This window comes from Porites lutea, chromosome 3 (genome assembly GCF_958299795.1).
Source record: "Porites lutea chromosome 3, jaPorLute2.1, whole genome shotgun sequence".
Lineage (NCBI taxonomy): Eukaryota > Metazoa > Cnidaria > Anthozoa > Scleractinia > Poritidae > Porites > Porites lutea.
Window position 1 is genome coordinate 40,982,264 of NC_133203.1, and position 24,083 is coordinate 41,006,346.

Below are 24,083 nucleotides of genomic sequence, written 5' to 3' on the forward strand. Positions count from 1 at the left end.
CTTTAACGTCCCACAGATTTTTATTACATGTGCAAGGGCTTGTGATACGGGGCCCGCGGTTTATCGTCCTTATCCGAGAAGACTAGAAAGTCAAACCGTTTGCAGATGTTATTACAAAAGCAGCACTTTCTCCTCACTTATTTAAAGACCCGAGTGTTTGGTCCGGCCAGGGTTTGAACCTACGGCCTCCCACTCAGCAGACCAGCGCTTATCCCACTGAGCTAACCGGGCGGCGGTGTTGAATCTTAGTTGAATGGAAAGCTCGTTTTCATTCACCGAGAGCCAGGCACACCCTTAAAGTATATATCTTACCGGTTGTTGGTAACTTGGCCTTGCACCACTGTTCATGAGAAACTGCACTATGGAGTAGTGATTGTGGCGTTCCGCTTTTTGCAGAGGGGTACGTTGAAACTAGAAAAAGTGGTGCAAATTGTAATTTGTTATCCTGGTTGTATTACTGATTTATAACTTAAAACACGCAACACCTAAAAGGAGCGCCATTATATTAAACAACAAAGGCAATTTAATATTTTAAAAGGAAGGCGAGTTAGGTTTCCTTATGTAAAACCAGATTACCATTAAAAGTATTTCACTCTTGTCAAAATTAATCGCCAATTTCAAATTCAATTGTATTTTATTTCATTATCTTGTTGTTGTTATTTTGCACTTTAGGGCTTCAACTCTTTCAGTTTTTTTTTTGTATAATTTTCATGCACTAAAAGAGAAGAATATGACTAAAATTAGAGATGCAACACGAGGTTACAAAAACCTAAGCTTTTATAACACGCAAATTTCACATTGTTATGGGTTTAAGAGATCTTAAATTTGAATTAATGAATCCTAAATCTTACTTTCGTACCTTACAGAACCACGGTTAATTAAAAACAAGCCTCTTTATTCAAGGTAAGAAATGTTTAACCATCGACTGAACTCACTCTGTCTTCAGCGTTAACGTTCGCACCCCTTTCTAACAACAGTTTGACAACAGATTCCTGTCCATACCAACAGGCAAGATGAAGAGGTGTCAGAGAAAACTAACGAAAAGATAAACAGAGCAAGTGAAGAAGGTTATAAAAGGGAACTAACAAAATTATTGGACATTGTTGGACTCAGTTTCCCAGTAAGCTTAAGACTATCTTACACCCTTTTTTATTTGAATTCTTGAAATTCTTTCAAAGGTCAACCCAAAGATAAACGCCTCTCTTACAAATCAATTTTGAAACTGAACTTTACAGCCTACATCCCAAAACGCAACAATTGTTGAAGAATTAAAGAGAAGTTTCCTTAAGAAAAATTGCTAAGAACTCGACCCAGCTAACTCCAATATCGAGCGAAGAAAAGCTAGGCGTCGGGTTGGGAACAGAAAATCCTACAATTACGGGCTTATTCTAAAGCAGCTTAGACCAGCTTAGGTCCATATTACCCTTTAAATTCTTTACCTGATAACCAAAAACACTAAAATAAAACCTGATCTCTTTGATCCACATCTTCACCATTGTCAAGAAGCATTTTGACCGTCTCGCATTGTCCACTGATAGCAGCCTTGTGTAGAGGGCTTCTTGACGCCTGTTTTTATTTAGAAGGTGAATTAAGATCCATCAGTCTACACACCTTAGGGGCTGTTTACATGGTACCGGAATAACTTCATTCCGTAACAAGTTCATGCCATCTACATATCTTTCTTTGTATCTGTTCACATGATACCGAGAAGAAATTTTGTTCCGGTACAAGTCATCCCCGAATGAGTTCAGTCCGGTCTTCAATCCGAATGAAACTTTCGTTTGGGTATGATGTAAACTGAAATCCTATAAACTAAGAACACACTTCGTTCCGGATTGAAACTCGCAAATCGTGTAGTCTGGGGCGAGTTGGCGCATGCATATCTTATCTAGTGCGACTAAACATGGCGAAATTGAACGCCATAGGCTGAGACTTTCGATTTTAACATGTGAACACAGTACGATGTTCATTCTGGAACGAATCTTATTCCGGAATAAAAGTCATTCCGGTATCATATAAACAGCTCCTTACATTAATTGATTGCATAAATTTATGTTATAGCTGATTACCGCCTCTTCCGGGCCTAAATCATCTCAAGGAAAGACTGCACAGACTTCAACCAATGAAAGCGATCCAGTTCACGCTTCACCTGTAGTATTACAGACCTATGATTCTAGCTCGACTGTAAGTAAGTGTCCCGAGAACAAAAGCCATTCTGCGCGCCTAAATTAGAGAAAAATAGGTACTGTTTTTTATGGTTCTCGTTCATCGTCCCTATGCCTTGTAATGACAAAAACGATCACCGTAAAGTAATGGCTTTCCACGCGGAGAAGTTCGACATTTCTGCAAAGCCGAGGTTTATAAATTCGTGCCCGCACAGCACGTGGCTTGAGCGTGGACTCGTGTTTCTAGTTCAAGCGTGACCTCGAATTTAGATTTTTAAAAAAAACACAAAACAACAATGGCCAGTCCTCTAATCCCGACTTTTAAACAGGCTCATGCAGCCAGCATTCACTAGTCAATTCCTATCCATTCCGATAACTTAACTATCTGTACCTTTACAATACTGTAAAAAGTCCTACGGGCGTCCCACTGTATTTTAGATAATAATGTTGCGGGTCATACTAAAAAACTAAACCCAGGCTCTGATTTATAAGTAAGTCGTTAATAATGTGCAACTTCTAAATCTTTTGTGTATTGAGGTTTTCACATTCCTTTTCCCTTCAGTGAATGGACAACGAGAGCACACTAAAATATGTTATTTTATTATTCATTTAAAATATTTCTAAAAGCACACGCATAATTCATCATAAAGAGATACTGTTGACCAAATTTGGAAAGAATTTTGAATATAAGTTGAACCGATGACGTCAAAAGTGCAGCGCAAGTTGCAGATTACTGAACCGTTAACCGAGAAAACCTGGGGACGAGGTTGAGTTAGTTTGATAGTGAGAACAAAATGGCTGAAGAGTCGGCGAAACATTTTACTCGTTTCACGGTGAAATATTGTCTAAAATCATAGCAAGAACAGCAAGAAGACACCTCGACGGACGACAACTGCTATTCGGAGTATATTTGCAGACCTGAACAGACCTTTATCTCCCAAACCTGCCGATAAAGATGAGCTATCGATATGAACTTAACATCGACCGAGGTAAGCACGTTTTAGCTTGTTTTTAAACTTGTAATTACTTTGAGTGAATAATAAAACAATTATTGAATTCGGCCTTCGTAGGATATGAAGAATTCTGCAGATCTGGGAGGGTGTTATCCGCCTTAATTTGGTCTTCGGCCTCGGTGGATAACACCCTCCTCGATTTGCAGAATTCTTCATATCCATACATACATATCCTTCATTTAATCACGATATGATTTAAAGCTCAAAGCTTGTGGGGTCGTGTAAAAATGATTACAAATGGATAAAACTATATAAAAAATAAGAATAACATTACTTACAAAATACAACTACAATTAAAACTTTAAAAATATATAGTAAGGTTCTAACCGAAAAACAATACAAGGTTAAAATGAATTTACATTAGTTACCTCTAAGTAAATACTCAGCCTCATTCAATAATTGCTAAATACACCACGGAACTTACTTTTGCCTTCTCAGCTCTCTCCATATGGGTCAGGACTTGCTTCTTGTCCTAGGACGAATAACAAGGAGGGTATAAACTGAAAGTTCTTTATGTAGAACTTGTATTTGCAAAGGAAGGATTCATTTATGACTGCCATAACATTTCTTAGCGTATTCACACACTTTACACATAAGAGTGACATAAAAAAACCGTTTTTAAGAACTTAAGGTGTTTCTATTCAGGTTTTTGAGAGGCCATACCGATTTTTTCAATCGCCTTAAAAGTAGTTTTTTCCTTGTCCGATCCCTGTAAAATTTTCACCAGCAATTGGCTATGGATTGAAATTTGTGAAAATGTAGTTTTAAGTAAAATCGATATTACTATGACAACAGTAAACAAAAAAATTGATATTGATAATAGCCGAACTTTGTGTGATCTAGACCAGCTACTGAAAATCCAACACTAGGAACTTAAAGTTTGGTGTTTAGCAAACAATCTTCGTAACAAGTAAAAAATTCTGTACAGTGTGAGTATTGTCAATGTTTTACTTTCAAAAGATGTGATAAATTCAAACAAAAATGTGCTAGTAATGGAGGTATGTATAGTGCGCATTATTTTGGAAAAATTAGCATAACGTCAAAACAGTGAATGTTGTAACGCAGATTTTTGCCTGATTCGTAGGAAAGGTTTGTCTTGAAAATTCAAGGTGTTGCAGTGAATCAATCTTAATGAAAGTTTGAGACATTATTATATACATTATGAAGATTATGTGAAGAGATTTTAAAAAAGTCGTTGAGTCGTTTCAGAGATATACAAAAGAGCCCTGAAAGTCCAAATTGTGAATGAAGTTGCACTTATACAGGTGGTGAGAAAACGGGTTAGTTTTCAAGATCGCAACAACGAAAATACATCAAAATGTCCTAGCATCAAAATATGATATTAAGCAGCATTCTGACGCTACTTAAGAATAATTTGAATCCTTTATAAGGTTTTTATTAAATAATCTATCACGGCTATTTAAAATTTAAGGTTTGAAATATATATTCGTTTTAGTCCACTTCAAACATACAGAAATTTTTACTTCCTACGGAGATTGTTTGCTAAACACCAAACTTTAAGTTCCTAGCGTTGAATTTCAGTAGCTGGTCTAGATAACACAAAATTCGGCTTTTATCAATATTAAAGTTTTTTGTTTATCGTTGTCATAGTAATATCGATTTTACTTAAAACTGCATTTTCACAAATTTCGATCCATAGCCAATTACTGGTGAAACTTTTATAGCGATCGGACCAGGAAAAATCCACTTTTAAGGCGATTGAAAAATATCGGTATGGCCTCTGAAAAACTGTATCGAAACACCTTAAGACTACTTACCTTTAAACTTAATCTTCTCATTATAAAATCCATCGTACACTGAATTCCAAGGAATGGGCCATTTGCATGATGGCGTCATTTTACTACTATGACCAGGATCCTTCAGGCTTTTGCTTTCTTGTGCAAATTAGGGCTTTTGTTATTTAAACCTCACTGGGATTACCAAATTTAAATATGAAAGAAAAACGAAAAGAATTCTGGTCGTAGTAGTAAAATGACGCCATCGTGCAAATGGCCTATTAAAAGCTATTCTTTCTGCAGAACTTGCTGGGCAGTAATTAAAATGCAGAGTGGGACTTACTCAATACAGCCTAAAAGCGCCCCTCGATTTCTTTTTCATCTTGATCTTCACCTGTTTCATGTTTAATTACAAGTACAAAGCAGCCTACCTCAGAAACAATAGCAGCTTCTTGATCTGATTCAGTTGAAAGAGAAAAGTCACTGCTGACTGCTAACACAAAGGGAATTAATAAATATGCATTAATTTCATCTGTTGTGAATGCACTGTCCCCGAAAGTAATCACAGTAAAAAATTTTATAGCCTGTGTACAGGAAAGCCCCTTTCTCGATTTTTCCGAGGAGAAAGGGGCTGTACACTGGCTGCTAAGTTTAATACTGCACTGCTTGTAAACAGTGAAACTCTAACAACGAGGCACCTTTATACACTGTTAATTTACTGACCTAAACATTACTTTTTTACTTCTGTTAAGAACGCTAATCGGACGTCCATCAATTTTTTTTTTTTGCATTATCACTTATCTGGTTGTTAGTGCAAACTGTTTTAGGAAGTAACCACAAGGTCATTAAGCTGACCATCGTTGCAATAATGCACCAAGATTGCTGTGGTGAGGAGAAAGTTTCGTGAGAAACAAAGAGCCACGTAATAAGGGCTGCAGCAGAAAAGATAACCCGTCAATGTTTTGAGCAAATGGTATTAATCACTTTTTTTGTATTTCATTTCAGCTTTCAATTGTTTGAGCCTACGATGCAGACATTCAGTTGCTTACAAAGAACTTCCAAACTCACATGATTTTTCCATTAAAATCCACCTCTTGCAAATCCTGTAGTTTTCTTCTTCTATAGTTGTCTGCAACCTGATACTCTCCAAGTTCAGTTTCTTCTTTATGTCATCAGTCACAAGGTATCTTTCGGCAATGTCATTTAAGTGACCAGACTGATAGTCACTCCACAAACTTTCAAGGCTCTCCAGGTAGGTGCACCGAAACGTTATTTCTAGAGATCCAATACCCACAGATTCCAAGGCCAGGTTGTGCGTCTTCTTTATATATTCAATCAGGCCAGACACTCCTTCTGAGGTTGAAATGGTACGATATTGGAAGTACATTTGTATTTGTCGTTGAAGAGTATCGTGGACTATTTTACTCTGCTCATCATTTAGGTCTTGAAAAAAATGCTTTGTAATGATTTCTGAAAGTAAAGAAAACGCTCCGAGAAATGAATGTCTTTATTAAGGAAACCCCAAATATCGTAAGAAACGTAGTTTCATCTACATTGTACGAGTCAATAACTTGGTCCCAGATTTGTAGCCCGAGAAAACAGGCGACATTTTGCGAGGCCATAAGAAGTTTCTCCGCGAAATATCGTCTAAGGAACTAGACAGCGCAGAAATTGATGACGTGTCACAGTACTGAAAAGTCGGTTGTTCAGCTGAGGCTACCAGATTTGAGGCATTCTCGTTCTCAATGTGAGTGGATAATTTAAGTGGACAATGAATTACACTACTATAATGTAACGGTAAAACCGTCTGTAGAAAAAAGCACCTTCGAGTAATTTATCAATTGCTCTGCCCTTAAGATCTGCTAGTAGGCAATAGCAAGGAAAACAAATCATGCTGTTGTTTACCTGAATCACAAGAGGATTTTGACTTTTTACGCTTGCGGCTGTTGTTTGACCGAGAGACTTTAACTGTGGATGTTTTAGTTTGATTTCCTGATGCAGCATCAGCATTCTTTTCACGATTACTACCAAAGGACGTTTCCGAAACAAGCTGCTCGTCAACAGGGAAGCTTGTTCTTCGCTTGCTGTTATCTGCGAAAACAAGCCATGGTTAGAAATGAAAGAAAGACTATCGTCAACTCTTGGGAACGTTGTTTAGAAAATAATCAAATGGTTATCAATTCCGGTTTTCTTACAGTAAATTGTAGGAAATGATAGAAATTCAGATTGTTTATCCATATATTAAATATACTATCTTTCCCCTGGAAACACAATACTTTTCTTGCTGTTTATTGCACTTTATTAAATAAGAGTTATGTATTTAGGTATATATTCAAAGAAGAACAACAAAACAAATAAGCAAACTGAAGACCAAACAAACCAAAACGGGAAAATAAAAAAAAAAGATAGAAAAAAACAAGGAAGTAAGAAAGGAATGAGCAGGACTTGAACCCGGCACCTTCAACTCGTTGCAACTTTACCCAACCACAACAGCAAGTGGTAACGTTTGCGCATGCGTCAAGCTTGCTGGGAAGCACTTGTTGTCGGGAAATCGTAATGGCCGAAAGCCGTTCTGAAGCACTTTCAAGGGAGATTTTTTTGCATACCCAATCGACAACAGACATGTCTTATAGATTGGATACTTTGGCTAAGCCATGATGAAGTGTCATGTATGGGAGAGGGACCATTTAGGTGGTTAATTTTCGTCCATTTGGCTCCTCTGATGAAGCAGATAAAGCGTTCACGAGGTCGTTTGTTGTGATATGTTGATTTGTTGACATTCAAGCGGTCACGGATTTCTGGGTTATCGTCCACGATCTGCAGAGCTGCCTAACATTTAGGTAAGATATACCCCTTGATTTACTTTGTGAAATGTGGAGCAGCATCATCGAATGTTATGTGTTAAAATTATAGCAGCCTGAATTCAACGTAATTTATGTGACCCTGGTATTTTTGTAGTATTTGACCCTGACCGTACAGCGAGATCCAGTAATATATCCCACACAAGCGACTAAACAGGTGAAACTTCTCTTTCGGTCACTCCGTATTTTTCACTTTTAATGGTTAATTCAAAGGGGGGAAGTTCGAGTATTTTGATACTATTTAGCGGCATGAAATCAACAAGCAAATTTCCTGCTCTTACAAGTAAGGCCATAGTCGGATGTCTCCTTCCGTTTTCGAAAATTTGCTTTTCTGGTTTACATTGGTGCTCTATGGCGATTACTTATTCTCAGAGATTAAGAGATCGAGGCGGTGGATTTTGAAATATTATTTGCTAAAACTTCGTTAAAGATGGACAAATTTTTCTTATCCTTTTCAACCTTGTTTTTAGATTTTTCGTTAACATGTAAAAGTATATCCCAACAAAACTTATTTGTAAGAGCATTGTTTCGGAACACTCTTTCATTCTTGAATGTTTGATTTTGCATCCAAGGGGGGGAACACTGATGAATTTGCGTTTTAATAATCATGCACTGTAAGCTCTCAGATTCACTGACAAGAACCCTCACCATTTGGAAGATGATTTTATTCTGATAATTATTCAATGATGATTTGTTTATACATACAAAACTGGCGCCTAAAAGAATTGTAATGTTATGCTTAAAATGTTTACATAATGTCTTGAAACATAACTGAAATCAATATAAAATATGAAAATACACATATGTGCATTCTTTTCCCTGCCCTACTATAAGAGTGATTTAATAAGTGTGATGTAATGCATTTTCATATGACCATTAATATTACTCCCACTTTGACACTAGCACAAGTTCAAGTGCAAAACAATTCTTGCCCTTGTTCACCTTTGCACTTGCTGGACTGCCATTCCTGTTTGAAGTACAGACAACACTGGACATGAAATCCCTGTATTTGATATCTTACATTGGCATCCACATAAGAATTAGCTTCATCACCTACAATGTATTTGTATGCTACAAAAATCATAAATGTTATTATTCCTTTTCTATCCAAAAGATTTCTTTCCTTCTTGAATATAAATTCGTATCCATGACACTTTAGAAATCCTGAAATATTTAAAGTGGTATCGCTAGTTGTGGGCAACAACTAAATGCCATAGGGATAACTTTTCACTCTCTGATAGAAATAGATCTTTTGATACTCTGGGTCTCATATATTCAGTGTTTGTGCACATGAATTTAGGAGCACTTGGCTTGCCAATGTCGGTTTGGCTGTGTATACACTGTAGTAGTGTATATAATCATATATCATAGGCTGCACAAGTTGCAATTTATGTAAAATTGCCCCTGAAACAAGCTCATTGATGCTCCTGGTGTCGCAGATGACAAGTTATGAAAAATTTATTTTGCCTTTTTCCTGTTGCAGGAGCTCCCTATGAGATGCTCAGCACTAAACCTTGTTGATTCAGGTGATAGTCGTTGAGGACGACTGCATCGTCACATTTAAACCAGTCACACTTTTCACTCAAGCCATAGCAGAGCTGGTACAAAATGGCGACTATCCGTTTTCTATTTTACCCTATGCTGTCTGCAGAATGTGAAAGGTCTGTCACTCCATCCTGAACTGCATCAAATAGCCTTGGTGCCCCAGAAGACACACAGACAAGCTTTAATTTTAATGAGTCATACATTGGCTCACTTGAAGCTGCCATAAACTCAGACTTTATAAATATCAGGCTTTAAGATCCTTGAGGTCTCCTCATGTTGAAATTGAATGAAAAGGAAAAGTTAGAGCTAATTTTCTCTCATTTTCAATTTTTTAATCTTAGCCCAGATATGGGCTAGTCAAGGGAGCTAGGCCTTATTAGTTATATCTTAAATAATTAACACATGTGCAGTAGAAAATACCAACAACAAAATTTATTAAAAGCAAAAATGAGTGCAAGCATGGAAGTATCAGAAGCAGAAAATTCACTTCAATGTCTCAGAGAGAAAATGCAGTTTTAGATATGACTATGATCTTTACTATTTTAAGTATTTTCACTGCTGTGTGCATATTTACAATGTAGTAGTGTGGGGAGTAAAGGGAAGGATTTTTCATGGTTAGGGTTACCTTAATAAAACACATCTGTAATATGAAACATCTTGTACCACACTCTTTTTTTTGGCTCATCTAATCTTTATTTTAGAAGTATAAGGGGCATGTTGGAGTCAAGAGCCTCCATATTACAAAATTCTGCCTACACCCCTGTATAAGTTAAGGCGTCACATAGATTTAATAGATGTCATTTCTTGAGTTTGAGTCTTCATCTAGTCAAAAAAGGAAACATACAATTTCATAGCCCTGGGTGGGATATCTTTGAAATTTTATCAGTCGCAGAATTAGGGCACTGCACCTGCTTTGGCCACTGGTGGTTAGGATGGGGTATCTCTGAAAAGTAATCACTGGCAGAATCACTGCACTAAGGTTGCACATCTCTGAAAAACAGGGCGTTCCTGAACCATAACTGACGTGAAATCGTATTATTGCAAGGGGATTGTCGCAAGAACTGCAGTTATGACTATATAAACAGACAAGCATTTAGAATTTTTTTCACAGCGTTTTATTCAAATCGTAAGCGTCGGACGTTTTGTACTCGGTCACAACTTACATGAAGAGATTTTTTCCCAATTATCCAGTGTTTAAAAGAGGAGTTTTGCAGCTGTTACACAGAACTCCATCGACGTGTCCGCGCGCAAGCCAAAACACGAAACAATAATCACTCATGGACCACAAACCGCGCAAAATTGTGAATGATCTGCGACTTATTAGCCTTGAGACCAATCTCGCATATTACAAAGAAGACTTTGTCTTATCTGCTCTCCACAAAGATAGAACAGATGACCAAGACGATGGTAATTTTTAAAAGAGGCGCCATTTTTCTTTGCTACATTCGCTGCGATCCAATACCACCACAAACTTCCGTCCAGCGGCTCGCGCATACTCGCAACGTTACCACTTGCTGTTCCCAACCACTACACCACTAAGGCTGAATACGTCATCTTTTCGAGAAGTTTTTTATTTAATGCCTTTTCCACGGAAAATCCACCGGCAAACGCCGTTAAAGATGATCGAGCCGCGTAAAACGGCGCTACTAACAGTTAAAAAAAAACAACAACAACAACAAAAACAGAACGCATTTCATGGCAACATGAATGAAAGAACATACATTGTATGCTTTACAAAGCCGATACACTTCGTCTGCGAAGAACGATGCAAAACATATGTTTTCTTATGTCGATTTCCGCTGTTACTTTGAAGCTAATCAGTAATGGTCAAAATCACATCCATTTTTGGCTAATACAGGTTCTTACGAATAGCATGACATGATATTTTCTCACTTTCAGATCACTTTCCAGCAAGCTGGAATTTGTATACCGTGTATTCCCCGTTTAATATCTTGAGAAGTCGAAGAGAAAATGCTCATCTTCTCGTCAATACAAATCTCGAAGCTAACCATCGTACTCATCTGAAAGACTCCTCCGGCAATTTGGCAAGACCTCTAACGGTGACGTAAAAAATTTGCGACAAAGAAAACACTGAGTCTGAGCAGCGAACAATGCACGTTCTCATAAGAATTTGATCACACCGAACTTCGGGGAGCGTGTGCTTCTTCGGAAACGATAGATCTTCGCACTCTCGAATTCAGATTAACCTCGACCCGATGTCCGTCTACTACGAGTGAGCGAGTGACTAATTTGCATATCCTAGTCCCTGCTGCAATAACTCGTGGTACGCTCTCGTGTCCCCACGAGTTAAAAATGATTTCATTGAACGGGGGCACCCAACGTCAATTTTCGGAAAATATCTGTTCAGAAGGCGATTTGAGATCTAGAATTTTCAGAACATTCGTTGTAAAATCTATTGCTTGTCTGCCTCTCCTAGGATTTTTGAACATCTAAAAATGGTATAATTGCCCATTTTTAACGAATTTTCACCCTAAAAAGGTCACCTAGAATTTTCGGGAGCCTTTATTCTGGCTGAAATTTTCGAGAAGGTAAGCGTTGATCCCTATAATTTTCGGATCACTAAACTTTCAGCTAGGAAATCCGAACAGATGAAAAAATTTAGGGGATAAAAATATGACTATATATCTACCGTTTAAATACTAAAATACGTTTAACAATGCTATGTTTTGTGGTTTTGAACTATATTCTCGTTGAGTGGACATGGTTAAGCATTTATCGGGTTTTGAGTTCCCGGGGTTTGGAATTTGTCATCAAAGGTCTGCCAAGAGGTAGGAAAATTTTCATTGTGGAATTTCACAATTTCGCCTACGTTAGTTTAAATACAGGTGAAAAACATTGAAACTTTTAAGCAACCAGGTAGCGTAGCTAACAATCATTTACATATGTATGTATCCGAAGATTGATATAGTGAATATGTTTCAATTATACTTCCTAGATGGCTCGAATTAAAATTAGGAGGAGCACCGTGTACCGTTATATTTAACAAGAGGTGAACGAACATCACCCACCACTTCATCAATTATAAAGTCTGCCACAATACCTTCATGGTCCGCTGTTACGCTTTCCGTCCTCTGAATAGCTTTGCGCTTTGTTTCTAAGGAGCTCTGGGCCTTTAAAGAATCTTCTGTTGAAACAAAATGGACGAAAACAGGCTGTTACCATAAAAATGAAGTGCTGCAAATAAAGCCTATGACCAAAGGTTATGACGACCGCAATCTATAGACAATTCAGCTGAAAACGATGTACCTAAATAAATTACAAACTTTACTTTCCTGATATTAGCATGAGGTACAAAAACGTATTTGCGAGCATTTTTCATGGTCAAGAAAATTGTAAATTGTAAACAAAAATTGTAAACAACTTTCTTCATGTTTGTATTTATTTTTCTTTCTATTGTTTGCTGATGATGTCCCACTGAAGAAAAGAAAATTGACTTTCCTACCGTGAGCTAGGCTGATCATCTTGTCAACTAACTCTTTTGTCTGTTTGGCCCAGTTGTATTTCCTGCCATAGGAATCACGCAAGGTCACCGCTTCCTCAAGTCGACATTTTCCGTCCTTGGACCACAACTTCTGAATGGCTACGGTCCAGACTGCTGGGTCCTCTGAGTCAATCACGAATGATGAACCAAAAGCTGCACTATTCAGTGCTTCTCCAAAACCAGAGTTGCGACTGACAAGAACAGGGAGACCAGCTGACATTGCCTCGAGTCCTGTTAGCCCAAAGCCCTCTGTTCTCGAAGGCATAACTACAAGATCCACTTCTTTGAACAAGCACCTTAAGCTTTCTCGGTCTTCAACAAATCCTCTTACTCTCAAGCGATTAGTAGGAACACCACATCTGATAAAACGATTTTTCACTTCTTCGTATTTTCCATCCGGTGCTCCAACAAACACAAGACGAGTATCTTGTAATGCAGCAATTGCTTTCCCAGCGATGTCAAATCCCTTTAATTCGAACTCTTCTACGTCTCCACTACCAAATACCAAGACACTGCGTTGTTGCCTTTGGTTAGGAGCCTGCATCACAGCCTTAAACTCTTCAAATACTCCAGGAGTGAAGTCAAAGACATTGCCATCTTTATTACAGCCACAAAGGTATGAGCGAAAGGCCTCGCTCAACTTGGGTCCAACTCCTACAACACGATCCGCCATTTTACACAGTTCTACTTCGGTCTTGTGCTTTTCTTCGCCCTTTGAAGTTGGGTTGGAATAGTTTTTAAACATTCCAAGTTCCTCTGGGTCTGTGTGTATCACTTGAACCCACTTGCAATTTTTAAAGTTCCTAATGACTTGAGCTTGTTTACCGAGTTTAACTCCATGACCTACGATAATGTCGATTTGCAAATCTTCTGGAGGAAAACAAAGCCAATCCAGTTGTTCAAAGCCAGGCAGTGGTGTTGCCTCCACGATCTTTACTTTTTGTTCCAGAGCTATCTTTCTGTCTTCTTGACTGCATTTTGGTAAAAAGAAAGTGATTTCCACTTTAGGACATTTGGCTAACTGAATGGCTAATTCTCTGTTAATGGTCGAAAGTCCACCATTACTAGATCCCCACTCAGATGCCAAAATAGTGACTTTCACTTTGCGATCTTGATCCATGCACTCGGTCATCATGCGTTGGAGCTTTCTGTAAAGTAGATGTCAGGCCCAATCATCAAGTCGTCCAACATCTAAAGTGAAATTAAAAATAGAGAATTAATTACAACCACTTCTGTGGAATAGATGCCCTCAAGTAAAATGTTGCACTGGGTAGTACCTGTTGCCTTTTCTCAGTCTAAACAACCTTCCAGAACCTTACAAACGTGGTGATCGCGACCAGAATGCATTTCATAACCGTTGGTGCTTTCCATTAGCCTGGGCATTTCTAGAGGGAGGGAGAGGTGGTAACGACAAGAAGATCAGGCCTTTGCCCCTGTTTGATCCTCTCCCTGCTTCGCCTTAATAGGCCATTTGCACTAAGAGGTCATGTGACATCGTTTTATGAAATTAAAGTTATATGATTTTGCCTACGAAAACCGATTAGTGGGTCATATCTTAAATAAAATAATAGTTATTTGGTTTTTCAAACTCGCACCATTTTCTTAAAATGAATAAGTTCGTAGCTGGTCACGTGACCAAAATGTGATTTTTAAAATTATGAATTACCTGTTTCTGAACACAAAGTTTGCACTTAAACTTCAAGGAAAATGTTGAAAAGATGATGTGGTAACGTTTACAGGACATCTGTGCGTAACTATCAAACGTTTAACAAGATATAAGCAAAAAGTAGTTTTGGCCGTCATGTTGGAGGGCAAGAGTATGCCCTCCAACATGGCGGCCAATAGAAATCATACTACTTTGTTGAAAAACCAAAGTGCCACAAAATATCTCCCTTAAATACGTTTCCTCTCAAAGTTCGGGTGTAAGATAATTTTTATGTGCTCTGTCAATTTTTGGCATCAGCAAGATTCTAACTCAGTGTTTAAAGGAAACATTGGTCACGTGAACTCTTAGTGCAAGTGGCCTATTGCCCCTTATCTCTTAGTAAGGCCTGAAACTCAGGTGAACGTGTGTGTATGTGTTTTTTCCCTTAGGAATCTAGCATTAAAAAAAACATCAACATACGAGATGCTTGTCTGTTTTTAAGTGTTCAGATCGTGGGTAAGGGAGGGAAGGATTTCCTCTCTTCCTCAGATTTTTTTTTTTCATCCAGTCTCCACTTCACATCCCTCTCTACTATCTGAACGCCTGAAACAGTGTATTACTAAATAACGCGAGGGGGAGGGGGTGTGTAGCTAAACCGCCAGGGTATACAATTTGACTACTTAACGACTTGAAATGGGTGTCTTTTTCACCTGGAAGCCTTTAAAAGAACGTGAAGGTTCGCCAATATTTTTTCTGGAAACAACGTATAATTTCATGATGCTAGTTTAAAATATCTCTTAGGGACTGGTCAAAAAGTATAGGGGGGGGGGGGTCATGAGGTTTTGCGTCTTGTGCAAGGGGTGGGTCGTGCAATTTTCAGCTACTCTTAGGGGGTGGGTCACCCTATTTTATAACATAGACGGGTACACATTTAAGTCTTGATACCAACGGGACAGTTGACCACACTGTCTTGATATATAAAACACAGCCAGCTGAAATTATTGCTAAAAATACTCTCAAATCTGTTGTGTCCTTTTTAAAATGCAATTTTAAGAAAATGCACGATTTTTGTTTTTACATTTTATTGCTGTTTAAAATTCTGATACCTTAGTGTGGTCACCTATGTTGTAACTTGTTACATATATTCTTGAAAGAAAGCAAACAAAGAAACAAGAGGTCCTTGTCTATTTATTTTTTAAACAATCAGAAAAACATTTTTCTACCCAAGACAAAAAGAGATCCTTGTAGTCCTTAGGTTATAACAAAAATATAAAATATGAGAAACCAAGATATGACAGGACGTTTTGCAAACACAACAGAAAAACTCCATTTCTCAAAAGCAGGAAATTTCATGGCAGGCCAAGCTTACTAGTGATTATGGTCACATACGTGTATGTTATGTTATTCCCAAGGCATACACAATCAGCGACAAAATTATTTGGGACAATTTGCCCTAAAGGGCCTCTTTTATGTTTTGCCAATTTAAAAAAGGTAAAATAAAACTTTCCCCCATCCCCTACATACTATAATATTGTGCCACTGTTCAAGGAAAAAAAAAAACAGCCCAACCTTGAATGAAGGGGATGGGGGGAGGGATGTGTATTGTTTTGTTCCTTGAAGTTACCTCATTTGACGACAATGTATTGTTTTCTTCTCTGAAGTTACCTCATTCGAGGACAATGTCTGCATGCCACCGATTGTAGCTTAAGATAAAAACCTTGGCAGGATTACAAGCCAACAGGCTGTCTTACTTCCCTTTCGCATTGCTGTTTACTTTTGCATTCTAGCTTTCCCTTTGCCCTACACCCCAGTTCACACTTCACAAGCTAAATGTAAGGACAAAGACTACCAAACTGTTGCTTACAGTATGTAAAAAAACTCCAGATGCCTGCCTGAGCAGTCACCAGGGGCACCCAACGAGAATATAGTTCAAAACCACTTCAACATAGCATTGTTGAATGTATTTTAATATTAAACAGTAGATATAGGCATATTTGTATCCCCTAAAAATTTCCCACCTGTTCAGATTTCCTAGTTGAAAGTCTAGTGACCCGAAATTAATAGGGATCAACACTTACCTTCTCGAGAATTTCAGCCAGAAAAAAGGCTCCCGAAAATTCTAGGTGATATTTTTAGGGTAAAAATCCGTTAAAAATGGGCAATCATACCATTTTTTAGATGTTCGAAAATCCTAGGAGAGGCAGGCAAACGGTAAATTTTACAACAAATGTTCTAAAAATTCTAGATCTCAAATCATCTTCCAAATAGATATTTTCCAAAAATTGATGTTGGGTGCCCCTGAGTCACTTCATGGTGCGATTACTTAACCTATATTTATTCTGTTGCTGGGAAAAAAAAACGGAGCCGTTTTTTCTGTAGTTTGAGATGTTTAACAGAAGAGCTGCAGCTTTCAAGTCCTCTTTATTTTCAAGGGTTTATTTATTATTTTTCTGCCCCCCCCCCCCCCCCCCCCCCTCCCCACCAGTACAGAAGGCTGGAATCTGAATGCTCAATCTTTGTTTTTGTTTGAATATGTCCTTTGAAAAATGAAATTTGAAGGATGAATTTTTTGTCTGCACATTTAAATGTCTGAGGGGTCCAATTTTGCCGGATTCTTTGAAGACGATTCTGAGCTATCCTATTCAAAAATCCCTCATCCTTGGAGGGTGGGGTGTTGATGAAGAATGAAATGTCCCCAAATGATGATTCCAACAAAATGAAATTCCTATTATTTTAAAACGTACAATTGTACCTAGGGTTGAATATTCTACGGAGAGCAAGAAAAAAAATTATGCGCAAGGATTGTTTCCGTGGTAACAGACCGTCCTGTGAATTCCTGACCATGACGACACGGCGGCCATTTTGGTGTTCCAAAACAACTAAACGGCGGCCAAGAAGACCAACCCTGTGGGAATTAAACTCTTTTCTCATGTAAAACATTTGTTTTGTAAATTCCAATAAATTCGCATAGATGCTGGCGACATGAGTAAAACCGCTCCATAGTTCAGCTGAAGAAGCCGGAAGTGAGTCGATCGTATGATTTTCTCAACACACGCTGTAACACCTAGCTGTAGCTCGGTTTATGCGACAGTTCATAAAAGTTAAAAAAAAATTCTGATGGAAATCATTTTTTCGGTGGCTTTTTTGTAAGTAAACAGCACTTTACAGCTGTTTAAGTGATAATAGCTGGAAGAACCAACCGATCATGCAACATATTTTGCCGCATAGCTATGGAAGATGTCTCTAACTGAAAGAGCGATGTTAACACAAGTTTCCTTACCCATCTACAGCTCCAAATTCAGCTTTCGTTTGCTCTTCAATGTTCTTCTGGTAATTGCTTCTCTAAATATGTAAAGACAATTGCAATGGATCTACTTGAGTGACCACCGCCTCAATCATACCGACTATGTCGCCATCGTTTGACAGCCCAACACTTGATGTATGCTACATAACATGTCCCGAAAGCCTCCCGTCCCGTCATGGGACCGTCCGAAAGGGGTAACAGAGAGGATTCGGGGGGTGGGGAAGGGTGCAGATGTTAATTATGAGGCACAGCTCATCCGCGACGGCAGCGAAAACGTGACTTGAACTCGCGTTTTTTCAAACTTTGTCGGGTTTTTTCCATTTCGCTGAAAATGTAAAATGTAGGCGAATTTCCCAGGAGCTGCTTTCTTGAAAATCGCACTCAAGTTTAGAAAGAGAAAGAAAGAATCGTCCTCGCTTGTTTATGTCTTCCAGAAAACTCGAAACCCGCGAAATTAGGCCTGTTTCAAACGTCGTGCTACTGCCGTGCTAAGCTGGCTCGACTGTAGCTCGACTTCAGCACGACATTAGCACGACTTGATTTCAGACGTCGAATTTAATTCAGTCGAATAGAACGGCTGCTGCCCAAAACAAAATACAATAATAAAGAAAAGGTTCAGCAAACTGTTAAATGTATTCTAATACATTTGTAATTTACGAATTGAGTTCGGCACGGCGATAGCACGACGTTTGAAACCAAGTCGAGCTACTGCCGTGTAGCACGGCAGGCCTTGCCGTGCTACACGGCAGTAGCACGACTTGGTTTCAAACGTCGCGCTACTACCGTGCTAAAGTCGAATTTATTTCGATCAGTTGAGTTCGGCACGGCAGTAGCACGACGTTTGAAACGGGCCTTAGGCTTTTTCACGTCATAATCATGCAGTGACGGTTACGAAATGTGCAAAAAAGTGTGCTGCACGTGCAAAGTTGTTGTTTTGCCCTGATTAAACTAATTGTATTTTTTCGTCCTCGTTGCCGTGGCGTTCGTCGTTGCTAAAGCACCCTTTTTGAAAGAGGCATACGCGCAATAAACAAAAACAACCATCTCATAAACAAGCAGTTACTGTAGTTTCTTATCCTTTTCAGAACATATCTTTAAGAATCCAAGAGCAGCGTTCAAAGAGTTAATCAAGAGGGGACGATCTATCCTTTTTGACAATTCAAATCGCCAGAGGCTGGCGATTTTTCGCCATTGTATGCATTTCTGGACATAAATGTCCTTTTTGTCTTCTTTTTACTGGTTTGTTTGCTTTTATTCATGACTTGAATATATAGTTTTCATTAAAGAAGACATTTACAGTCGAAGCTCTCTTCATGGGCACTCTCGCCAACGGACAGCTCCTAAAACCCCAAGGAAATGGAACATGGCCTCTCCAGAGGACTAACTTCTTAAATGACTTACGGCCCTTTCCAAATCAAAACTGGCCGGCTGGAGCATTGCCGAACCAATCATTTTGACGATGACATAGGCTTTTTCCAAGAGTTTTTGCTGAAAACCATCTTCTTCGTGCATGCTATTTAGGAATTGAATGATCTGGCTGGATAGTTTTTATTTAAAGTGAGATTCTCATTGCGACGGGAATGGTCTGGCCAGTCGACAGTTCTGTCAAGGAGAAAGCGCCCTAAAACTTTTTCTGGCCCTCACTGGCATTTACCAAGGGACAAGAACCGGGACTTTGAGTTGCAAGAGAATGCCCTTTGAACAGCTACTGAGAATAAAAAGCCATCGGCGCATTTGTTTAAATTTATTAGTAAAATACTTATTGGCACTTTAACATGTTCATAAGCTGGCAATCTTAAACAGCAACCACGCTTCGATACACCTCTGCAATTAAATGCTCGGGCTGACCAAACTGATCTGAAGGGGAAAAGCCGCGCGCTTCCTTGTCTATCAAGAAATGTTGGTGGACCAATCAAATGGCAGATTATAGCTTATTCACTGAAAGAATTCCCTCAATATTCTCATGACAAAGTTTTTAAGGTTTTGTGCGCCCTGACAACAGAGGCGAGGGAATCATCTGGAAGATATCTGGTCAACATTGAATGAAGATGGCCGAACACTAATGCATCCAGCTCTGTTGGTCTACAATGATTAAAGAAAGAAAAAATAGAATCAAACGTCTATAAACAGGTGCACTTAAAGAGGAGTGTTTGGGTAATTGGTCGAGATAGGCAATGTACTGTTTGAACAGTATACGATTTCTCCTACAAAATTTCCAATCAAAATTAGACACGAAAAAATTAAATCATCATCTAAGACATTGTCTTAGATGTGTGATAAGTGGAGAATATGATAAGGGATCTGCTGAAGGAGATATAAAAGAGAGAAAAATCAATAAAAACCATTAATTTTCTGTTCTTAAGTCTCTGCTAGAAAGGGAGTTACTTATAATTATTTAAAAAAATAGATCCAGGTTCTGCAATACAAATGGGTGGTTTCTAAGCTGTTGATAACGTCTGTCTGTTTGAAATTCTTATGGCAACGCTCTGTTATATAACCCTTTAAGCCCCAATATCCACATACAAATTCTCCAGACTACTACTATTGATAGATTTTCTTAAAGAATTAGTCAAGAGAATTTGTTGAAAAATCAAAGAATTTTATATTTCTCGAGGTGATCATTTTTTTTAAATTCTCATACCCTTTTCTCTTAATTTTGTATTTACGACTCCAGAAAATATTATAACATACCATAATGCTCTTTGTTTGTCACCCCAAAATTTTGCACAAGCATTGTTTTCAGTTTCTCTTGGGGCCATTTTAACTCCCAAGAGAAACTGAAGACAAGGCATATGCAGAATTTTGGGGTTACAAACAAAGAGCACTGTGGTATGTTATGGTATTTTCTGGAGTGGTCAATTGATATTAGGGAACTTAAGAACCACGACGAAGTTCACGACGACGACGTCTGTTGACGGTCGTCGTCGTGGTTCTTAAGGTGGCTGAACACAGTTTTGCGGACGGTCAGCGGTAACTTGCGTGACGGCGCGTATTTTAAATTAGACAGACAAACATGGCGGCGAAAAAGCAATGGAACACAGAAGACGATTTCTCAAAATCTACTCATTAGAATTTTGTAATATTTGGCAGAATTTTTCCTTTCATCGTAATTTAAGTAATGAGAACTTTAAAATGGAAGTTGAACAGACGAATTTTGGGACACATTTAATAATTACAGTACAATTAAATTATTGATTATCTAAAACTCGTCTGTAAAAATTTGTTCAAATAAGTTTCAAATGGGAATGATTAATTATAGTAAGCTGTGTGCAAGTTTATAGGAAAATCTAATGAGCGAATTTTGTGTAAACTGAGAAAAAGTGAAATTTTAAGGTTGTATTCAATCGTTTATGTTGCCATGGAAACTACGAAAACGTCAATTTTTACCTGTTCATCAAAATCTTTCATCACTACATTTTTCACTAGCCAAGTTTCAGCTTGTGAGCAGCAACCTTTCTCTTGCCATGATTTGGCAAATGACACATAATCACAAATTGCCAAAACTGTGTTCAGCCACCTTAAGTTCCCTATTGTTAGCAGGAAAACTAATTTTGTCAACTCTCATCGTTTCCCATTGCTCGATGAAAAGCAGCTGTATTCTTACCTATCATTTATAAAGAACCTATTGTTTCCCAACTTTTCAGAAAGAGCTTGACATGTCCGTCGAAACTCCTCAAGAACCTGTAAAAATTAACCAAAGCACTCTACAGTCTGGAGCAACAGTTTTCAGTTAGAACATTTCCAAATAGAATATCAGTTTGCTACATTTGTACAAATGGGAATGCATGCATTTCATTTTTGAACTAACGAAACAAATCTTTAATAGATTTAGCGACAAAAGTGAACATGTGACTTATTTATTAACTAATCGCGATGTTGCAATGCACCAAAATAACTCGTTTTAATTTTTGTTGTTTTTCTTCTAACATATCTAGCCGGATTATTGACACCGTTACCGCCATATGGAGCTTTTGCGTCCAACATTTTTTTCCCGGCCAAAGTAGCCATTATAAAAACTAAGAGTGCATCCATTACTCTTTTCTCTTCACCTCCTTTTTCCGCTCTTTCTTTTTCCTTCGTTAGTGTGATTTGAAAGCTTATCGAGCCCAAAACACCTGCCTTTTTACGCATTTTCACTCCAATGACTGCAAATTTCAATAGCTTGGTTTTCAAAAAACCGGCTAGATATACATGTAAATATATACGTTAGGCTTTGTACAATATTAAACTCTTTTTAACTTTTCTTTTAATACTTTTTATCACTTGAGATATCCTGATGTTATCGTATCCTATCAGGCGCGTAGCTGGAGTTTAAAAAGGGTGATCGTTTTAAACTGAAAGCCAAATGCGGACTGTGAGAGCACTGAGGAAGAAAAGAGAAAACTTGGGGGCAAAATCACACGTATTTCAGAAAACGTTTCATTTCAAGGCTCGAACTGAGAAAAGCGTTATTCTCTTTGTGTAAAGAAAAACTGATGACAGATATAGACACCGATAAGTTGGCTGTTGCATCTGACTGTCCTTTTCTCATGTGTGTTTTCTACGTTCCTTCCAATAAAATGATATCTCTATGATTGACCTAAACTACGAGTAGTCCCCCATTTGTCCACAGGGATAGTAGAGCGAGCGCGCGCGTGAAAATCACCCCACGCGAGAAAAGGCGACACGCGGTGGTGATCACATTTTTCTCTTTCCCCACAGCGTGTCGCCTTTTCTTGCGTGGGGTGATTTTCACGCGCGCTCACGTTTCGCTCACTCTACTATCCCTGAGGAAAAATGGGGGACGACTCGTAGTCTATGATTGACCCTAACGTAGCTGGGGCGGATTCAAGATTTTTCTTAGGACGGGGTACACCACTAAGGAATGGCGTAACTGACTGATGACGTAAGCAAATTTTAAAAGCGAATACGAAGAAGGCATTTGACTAGGCAATAACATAGTGAGAACTATTGAGAATACAGTCACATCAAACGATACAGCAGGACTGTTTGTATAACTGTATTAGAAAGCCTCAGGTCATCTCAGGGGGGTGGGGCCCGGGAGCTGAGTTTAACCTCAGTCCTTTTTAATAAATTGTAAGCGCAGTTCTGTTGATCCTAAAGATGTTTAACTCCATTCAATTCCTAGACTACCTCAGTCTACAATATTAGGACATCTCCATATAAAGGGAGGTCTCGTTGTGTCCTTTCCTACCAGACATCACCAATTCGAGAGTCTGTGTATGATTATTCTTACCTCAGTTTCAGTTTTGAGATGCCAGCCAATAGCCTTGAGGTGCCTACAGATCTGCCACTGTTTCCTGTAGCTAAGGATAACATTTAATGGAGTAGCAAACTGACTGCCATACTGTTGTCTTGTTCTAACTGCCCAACTTTTCTTCCACCACAACATGTAAAGCCAGGCATGCACAAGGTGAAGAAGAAAAATCACTTCATTGAGATGTCAGTACAATAGAAGAGGAGTGTGACATCACAAAAAGTAAATTTGTAAAATTAAGGGATTCAATGGCATGTTCAGAAAGAGCAACGTAAAAAAATGAGCTTATTAGCCCCAAATTAGCGGGGAGATACATGTACAGTGTATAAAGCACCTGTCGTTTATGCTCTGATGACTCCTTACAATCCTTCTAAAATTAGCTTCAAATGAAATATTTTACGATCCAGACCTGTAAAGTCCTAGAGTGATGATGTCATAAAAATAAAATATGTGAATTTATGGAATTTGTCAAGATAGTCTGAAAAAACAACGTCTAAGACGCTTACTTGCCAAAAATTAGCATTTTGGGGGCAAAATGTCTCTGAGGTATTTGCCCAGTTATGCTCTAATGACTCCACACAAATCCTTCTAAATTTGCCTTTCGGGTCTAAACATTTTGTACGGAGTCATCAGAGCAGAAAAGGGCTAATATGTCTGAGACAATTTGCTTCAATGCTAGTTTTTGGCAAGCAGCCCTCATGGATATTTCTCTATCAGAATGTCCTGACAAATCCCATAAATTCACAAATTTATTTTTTTTTATGACATCACAATCACTTTAGAGGGATTTTCAGTTAATGGAGCCTGAAAAGTTTTCATCTTGTTCTTTCTGGACATATGCCAACATATCCCATACTTTCACAAATTTGGTTTTTGTGACATCATCAATTCTCTTCTGTAAAGCAGAGATGAAGTAGTGCAAAGAGAAAAAAGCCCTGAGTGACTTCTGATTAACTGATGAATTCTCAGCACAAAGGGCTTTGCATTTGTTTGTGAAGCAAAGGAGAATTTGAAATTACATCAAGAATCAGTTAGAGGAGGTTCATTCCATGCAC

General features: G+C 38.4%; 3 protein-coding genes and 1 long non-coding RNA gene across 4 annotated transcripts in view; 1 reads left to right on the plus strand and 3 right to left on the minus strand.

Annotated features, from left to right (window-relative positions):
• LOC140932302 (uncharacterized) overlaps positions 1 to 24,083 on the minus strand; it is a 118,461-nt gene that overhangs the window by 13,485 nt on the left and 80,893 nt on the right. Inside the window, exons 5-8 of the mRNA XM_073381923.1 lie at positions 3,603 to 3,650; positions 1,468 to 1,566; positions 936 to 1,034; positions 313 to 411 (exon numbers count right to left, since the gene is read on the minus strand). Coding sequence (XP_073238024.1) covers positions 313 to 411; positions 936 to 1,034; positions 1,468 to 1,566; positions 3,603 to 3,650 — 345 coding nt within the window. The remainder of the gene's footprint in view (positions 1 to 312; positions 412 to 935; positions 1,035 to 1,467; positions 1,567 to 3,602; positions 3,651 to 24,083) is intronic.
• Positions 5,960 to 14,002, minus strand: LOC140929996 (D-inositol 3-phosphate glycosyltransferase-like). The gene is made up of 5 exons (XM_073379662.1): positions 12,784 to 14,002; positions 12,313 to 12,465; positions 8,718 to 8,828; positions 6,820 to 7,005; positions 5,960 to 6,384 (listed from the first exon to the last, which is right to left on the minus strand). The coding sequence occupies exons 1-5, from the start codon at positions 13,955 to 13,957 to the stop codon at positions 5,960 to 5,962; spliced, it is 2,049 nt and encodes a 682-aa protein (XP_073235763.1). The 5' UTR covers positions 13,958 to 14,002.
• LOC140931143 (uncharacterized) lies at positions 7,403 to 9,973 on the plus strand. Its single transcript, XR_012164927.1, has 2 exons — positions 7,403 to 7,754; positions 9,259 to 9,973. It is a non-coding gene; the product is annotated as an uncharacterized lncRNA (long non-coding RNA).
• On the minus strand, positions 19,614 to 23,191 carry LOC140929747 (metaxin-2-like). The gene is made up of 3 exons (XM_073379461.1): positions 23,008 to 23,191; positions 21,376 to 21,452; positions 19,614 to 19,853 (listed from the first exon to the last, which is right to left on the minus strand). Exons 1-3 carry the CDS (start codon positions 23,161 to 23,163, stop codon positions 19,733 to 19,735), a joined length of 354 nt encoding a protein of 117 aa, XP_073235562.1. The 5' UTR covers positions 23,164 to 23,191; the 3' UTR covers positions 19,614 to 19,732.